The sequence below is a fragment of the Acanthamoeba castellanii genome, assembly GCF_000313135.1.
Source record: "Acanthamoeba castellanii str. Neff unplaced genomic scaffold scf7180000084715, whole genome shotgun sequence".
NCBI classification, from domain to species: Eukaryota; Discosea; order Longamoebia; family Acanthamoebidae; genus Acanthamoeba; species Acanthamoeba castellanii.
In genome coordinates this window covers 281,647-287,452 of record NW_004457638.1, presented here as the reverse complement: position 1 = coordinate 287,452, position 5,806 = coordinate 281,647, and the positions used below count along the sequence as shown (strand labels likewise).

The 5,806-nt window shown below is 58.9% G+C and overlaps 4 protein-coding genes and 1 pseudogene across 4 annotated transcripts in view; 4 read left to right on the top strand and 1 right to left on the bottom strand.

Annotated features, from left to right (window-relative positions):
* Window positions 1–93: 93 nt before the first annotated feature.
* On the top strand, window positions 94–501 carry ACA1_150100 (spermidine synthase; the record flags this gene model as incomplete). The annotated part of the gene is made up of 1 exon (XM_004351544.1): window positions 94–501. The coding sequence occupies one exon, from the start codon at window positions 94–96 to the stop codon at window positions 499–501; it is 408 nt and encodes a 135-aa protein (XP_004351596.1).
* A 112-nt stretch (window positions 502–613) lies between these two features.
* On the bottom strand, window positions 614–1,623 carry ACA1_150090 (ATPaselike protein; the record flags this gene model as incomplete). The annotated part of the gene is made up of 7 exons (XM_004351543.1): window positions 614–730; window positions 815–885; window positions 990–1,082; window positions 1,191–1,244; window positions 1,310–1,339; window positions 1,450–1,528; window positions 1,585–1,623. The coding sequence occupies 7 exons, from the start codon at window positions 1,621–1,623 to the stop codon at window positions 614–616; spliced, it is 483 nt and encodes a 160-aa protein (XP_004351595.1).
* A 280-nt stretch (window positions 1,624–1,903) lies between these two features.
* Window positions 1,904–3,059, top strand: ACA1_150080 (annotated as a pseudogene).
* Window positions 3,060–3,260: 201 nt separating this feature from the next.
* ACA1_150070 (uncharacterized protein) lies at window positions 3,261–4,765 on the top strand (the record flags this gene model as incomplete). The annotated part of the gene is made up of 3 exons (XM_004351542.1): window positions 3,261–3,654; window positions 3,846–4,330; window positions 4,499–4,765. 3 exons carry the CDS (start codon window positions 3,261–3,263, stop codon window positions 4,763–4,765), a joined length of 1,146 nt encoding a protein of 381 aa, XP_004351594.1.
* A 953-nt stretch (window positions 4,766–5,718) lies between these two features.
* Window positions 5,719–5,806, top strand: part of ACA1_150060 (twinarginine translocation pathway signal, putative) — a gene marked incomplete at both ends in the record, with an annotated part of 2,193 nt that continues 2,105 nt past the window's right edge. The window contains one exon of the mRNA XM_004351541.1: window positions 5,719–5,749. Within this exon, the coding sequence (XP_004351593.1) occupies window positions 5,719–5,749 (31 nt within the window). The remainder of the gene's footprint in view (window positions 5,750–5,806) is intronic.

Sequence of the window (5,806 nt, the reverse complement as noted above, 5' to 3'; positions counted from 1 at the left end):
GTGATCGAGGCCGCCAAGAAGTACCTGCCCGGTACCTCGATCGGCTACACCGATCCCCGCGTGACTGTCCACGTCGGCGACGGCGTCAAGTTCATGGATGAGCACGAGAAGCACTTTGACGTCATCATCGTCGACTCGTCGGATCCCGTCGGCCCGGCCGAGTTCCTCTTTGAGAAGCCCTTCTACCAGTCCATCAAGAAGGCCCTCCGCGAGGGTGGCATCGCCGCCACCCAGGCCGAGTGCCTGTGGCTCCACATGGACATCATCAAGCGCCTGATGGTCCAGTCCAAGGAGATGTTCAAGCACGCCGAGTATGCCTTCACCACCATCCCCACCTACCCGTGCGGTCAGATCGGCTTCGCCATCCTCTCGGAGCGCGACCAGTCGCCCAAGGAGCCCGTCAGGACCCTGCCCGCCGACAAGCTCAGGTACTACAACGAGCACGTCCACCGCGCCTCCTTCGTCCTCCCCGAGTTCGCCCGCAAGGAGCTCGAGCAGTAAACAAAAAGCAACAACACAACAATAAAATAAGACCAATAGAGGTTTTTTGTCTCATTTCTTTTGGCATGGTTAATTTATTTTGCTGCTATTTATTTATTTATTTATTTTGCGACTATGGCGAAGTGGCGCCGTCAGTGCTGTTGCCATCGTCGAAGTAGCGCGCGAGGAGGGCGGCCTCTTCGGCCATCTCTTCCTCGGTGCGCTTCGTTCGGTCCTTGTCCATGTCCAACTGCAGGCACACGTAGCGAAGGGTGAGATCGAGAGCGCCAACAACAACAAGTCGCCTGGACGAGAGGAAGAGGAAGACACGAACCCGCTCGTACACTTCATCGTTACGCGCAAAGTCGCCTCTCCTTCGCGGGATCACGTGGATATGCACGTGGCCTGCACACGCACACGCACACGCGTGCGACACAATGGAACGCAACACACATCAATCCAGCACGGTGAGATGGGCTGGGCTGAGCTGGGGAATCGCGCATGCGTACTGACGGTCTGGCCGGCGGCAGCGCCGTCCTGGATGGCCATGGTGAGGGCGTCGCCCTTGTAATGTCGCTCCACCACCTCACCGATCCGTTGAGCTGCACCAAGCAGCTCGTCAGCCGCAGGCCAAAGCGAATTGGGCGCGCGTGTCGTGCGGCATGTGTTGTGTGTGCGCGTGCGGTGCGAGCGCGAAGAAGCGGCCGAACCGGAGGTCCACAGGTCGCTCACCTCTGGAGGTGTGAGGTCGCGGAATCTGGCCACTGGCGAGTGCGGGTCAACCATCACCAGCCCGCAGCCGACAGACACGAGGGAATACATTACGTACCTCTCCTCTGAGAGATCACTAGGACGTGGCCTGCCCGGCAAGAAGAGCGTGAGTTTAAATCATTTAATTATTTATTTATTGTGGAAATGTAATAAATAATACACACTGAAATATATATAAAATAAATAGTGACGAAGTACCTGGCACGAGGGGCATGAGATTAACCAGGCCGTAGGACAGAGAGCTCCGGAAGAAGATTTGGCTGGCTCGCACGTTGTGCTGGTGTAGAAGGTGAATGAGATTAATAGTGCAGGGAGATTTTGAACCTTCCGCACCTGACCAAAGGCAATCGTCTCCACAACACCAGCCATCATCTGTGTCGGCAAAAGTGTGAAAAAAATTGCAATTATATTCATTGTTATATCTCAGAACCGTGGAGATATAAAAATACAATATCTCCACCAATAACGAGAGCGTTGTACGACGTCACCGCTGCAACCAATCAGGAACAGTAGCTAAGATTAAGAGTAGCCTGTAAGGCTAATTCAAGAGTCACCCGCACCGGTGTACAAGTTGTTTGGCCGGCCAGAATCACCAGGCGATTGTTTCACACACAAGCCACTGTCCATTGTTCGCACCAAGCTGAACTACAACATGCACACACCTCCGCTTCGCTTCTGGCTGCTTGCGGCTGTCGCGCTCCCCTTCCTCCTGGTGGTCGGTGGACAAGCCTCAACCGAAGCCTACTTCGGGGCCGCAGGCTACGATGTCGTCGTGAACACCCCGCTCGGCAAGCTCGGCGTGTCCGTACGGAGTTCCAGTTCCGCGCGGTCCCCTTCGCCGCGCCGCCCGTCGGCCAACTCCGCTTCGCGCCTCCGCAGGCGGCCGAGCCGTGGTCGGGGGTGCGCAACGCGACCGCGCCGCCCTTCGCCTGCCCGCAGCCGACCCAGAACAACGGCGCGTGGGCCGAGGACTGCCTCTACGCCAGCGTCTACGTGCCCCTCTCGTTCGAGCGCGACCGCCGGGCCAAGCGCGACGTGGTGCTTGTCGTGTCGTGCCGGGTTGTATGCTATGTAACTCACTCTTTCCTGAAAAGGTGGTGTTCTGGCACGGCGGCGCATTCCGAGGTGGTGGCCAGGTGCATCGTGGTGGTGCCGCAGTACCGGCTGGGCATCGTCGGCCTGCTGGGCCACGCCGCGTTCCAGGCCGAGTCGGGCACCATCGGCAACTACAACGACCAGCGCCAGGCCCTGCTCTGGGTGCGCGACAACATCCGCGCGTTCGGCGGCGACCAGCGGTCGGTGACCAGCACCGGCCAGTCGGCCGGCGCCATCTCGGTGGCCATTCACACCGTGTCGCCCGCCAGCGACGGCCTCTACCACCGCCCCATCAGCCAGTCGGGCGTCGGCTATATTCGGGCAAGCTGCTCGAGCCCGTCAGCTGGATCACCAACACCATGCAGAAGGTGGTCGACGCCCTGGGCTGCGACCTGATGAACCGCGTGCCCACCATTCTGGGCCTGATGCCGGGCTACTGCACGCTCTTCACCCCGGAGACCGCGCCGGCCGAGATGCCGCTCGTGGAGCTCCTCCAGTCGTTCTGGTCGTCGCTGGCGGCCAAGGGCAGCCCCAAGATCGACGGCTGGAAGCCCTACACCCGCGGGCTCACCGGCAACGGCAACGGCAACGGCCACGGCCACGGCAGCCATGCGTCAAGGTCATACCTTCTCATCGAGTGCGCGTCGTCGTGGCGCATTGACAACGCGCCGATCCAGACGGCCCAGTGCGCCTTCTTCAACTCGATCGCCTGAAAGGAAAGAAACGAAAGCTACATGCTCACACGGTGAACCGCCACCGCCCTCTTAAAACTTAATGTTGGGCTGCGATGGTTGCTTCAATTTGGCCTTGTGAGGTTTCCACGTTTTTCATTAATACTAATAATAATAAAAATAATAAACCACTCGATCGCTGTCACGGAACTGATCTCATTGGGATCAGCCGAGAGAAGAGAGATGAGCGAGAGGAAGGATAAGGCCAAGACCCTTCAGTCGTACCACGAGGCCTCGGCGTCCACCTCATCGCTCCTGGGCTCGGTCAAAGATGGAATTTCCAGCAATTCCAATTCGCCATCATCCAAATTGAGCAGGACCATGCGAGACCCCGCTTCTTCATCTCCCTCGACATCGGCCACATCATCCCCGTCGGGCAAGGACAAGAAGGAAGCGAAAAAGAATCACAAACATGCCAAAGACAAAGAACCGAGCGTGGATCAGGAGCAGCTGCTGCTCCAGGCCGAGAACAGGCCGCAGTGCGAGTGCGGCACGGCCTGCACCAGCCAGGACCCCCTCCACTGGGTCCACTTCCAACACACCCCGCGCTCGCCCACCGCCTCAGCCTCGTCCCACGGTACCCATCTCGGCCCTTTTTTGTTTTATCATTATTAAAAATAATATTATAATATTACGATTTTATAAAATATAATACTGTTATGGCGAGTGTTTTTGTTATTTTGTTATTGATATTGTTGTGATTTTGTATGATTTATTTATTTATTTATTTGGCCGGCTCGCGCGACTCACGTGTGGCTTGTGTGTCAGAGGTGCGCGTGCGAAGTAGCTCGCCTTCCACGACGGAGCGAGAGCCGGCCAAGAGCGGGCGCAAGACGCCGCGCGGGAAGAGCACACGACGGAAGAGCCGGGACCGAACGCAGCAGCCGGCCGGCGGCGACGGCGACGACGGGAGCAGCAGCGACTCGGGCTCGGGCGTGATGGGCACCGTGATCGTGCACAGCGGCGACCTGGGCGGCAGCATCCACTCGTTGAGCGGCGGCAGCAGCGCCGTGAGCGACGACGACTACAACAACGACGACGACGAGGGGAGCGGCACGATGGTGATTCGCGACGAGGTCATGCTCGAGCGGCTGCACTCGGGCGACTACGACGCCACCGCGGCGCCGGGCGCGAACGGGGACGACGCGGCGGCGTCGGTGATCGTTCACTCGTCGCGCTCCGAGGTCCAGCCGTCGTCGAGCGCCAACTCCCCACGGCCCTGGCTCAACAAGTATCGCTCACCCGAGACCTGGGTACGCATACGCGCGCGCGTGCGGTTCTGTCCTGTGACGCACGAAACTCACCGCACACACACACGACACGACACGACACGACACGACACGACACGACACGACACGACACGACACGACACGACACGACACGACACGACACGACACGACACGACACGACACGCATGGCAGGAACGAAATATTATCGCTTTGGAGAAGGGCGAGTTCACGGAGGACATGAACGAGGAGGCCTTTGGCAAGTACGTGCGCAACAAGCCACGGCCCTCGGCCCAGCAGCTCTTCGTGCAGCTCTCGTCGCCCGCCCTCCTCGCGGCCCGGGAGAAAGCCTCGGCGTCCGCACCCTCGTCGCCGTCGGCCAAGACGAAGAAGAAATCGAAGAAGACGCCCTCGTCCGCCGCATCGTCGCCCACATCATCAGCTCCATCGACTCCGCACTGATCAAAGCTCTACTCGCGAAGAAGAAGAAGAAGCTAAAGACCAGAAGAAGACCAGACGACGACGTGAAGTCATCGCCGTCACGGCGAACACCACCCCACGCACTCCACTCACTCCTGCCTCCCTGACGCACGAAAGATTTCTGTGTAAAAAATAAAATATTTATTTTTCCTTTTCACCAAATTAGGAAAATTAGCAAAATATAATTCTTGGCATTGTGGGGGCGTCGTTTCAAGGAGGTCTTCTGTGCTGACGCGTAGAGGAAACGAGAGGGGAGAGCTGTCGGACGGCTCTCATGATCCCGCTGGTGCACAGGCCGAGGCCGTCCCCTGGGTGGCTCGGGGGGCGGTGCGGCAGCGTGCTGGTGGGTATGGCCATCGGGGCCTTCATCCACACCTGCCTGCTGCTCCTGCTCTTTGGTGCCACCACTCCCTCTTTTCACAGCGGCCTGCCAACCTCCAGCGGCTCCACCTCCCTCGTCTCTTCTTCGACTCTCAAGACACAGCGAACACGAAGTGGTGCGCTTTCCGTTATATTTACTATACTACATAAAATAATGAGAATGGAACACAAAATAGTGTAGCAAAAAAATTTGAATACTTTATATTTAAATAGGGGCCGACGCGGCTGATCAAGTTGCCTCGGGCTCCACGCCTGCGCCGACTCGAGGAGCTGGCGCTGGAGCTTTCGCTCTGTTGCAGGACGAAGCTGGGAGGCTGAAGCCGCTGCTGCACGCCGGCCTGTTGCAGCGACAGCAGGAGCGCCTTCTTCGCCGAAACCAGACCAAAGCTGCGAGTGGTGGTGGCGATGGCGGGGCGAGGGCGGACCTGGTGCCGGCGGCGGTGGAGCGCGAGGTGGAGCGCGTGGCGCACGCCCTGGAGTCGGTCGGGCGCACCAAGCTGGCGGCCATCTTCCGCGCGTGCTTCGTGAGCACGCTCGAGACCACCACCCTCCTCATGCCCAACGGCCACACCCACGTCTTCACCGGTTTCGCCCTTCTCCTTCTTCTCCATGTCGTGTGTCGTGTACGTGTCGTGTGCCGTG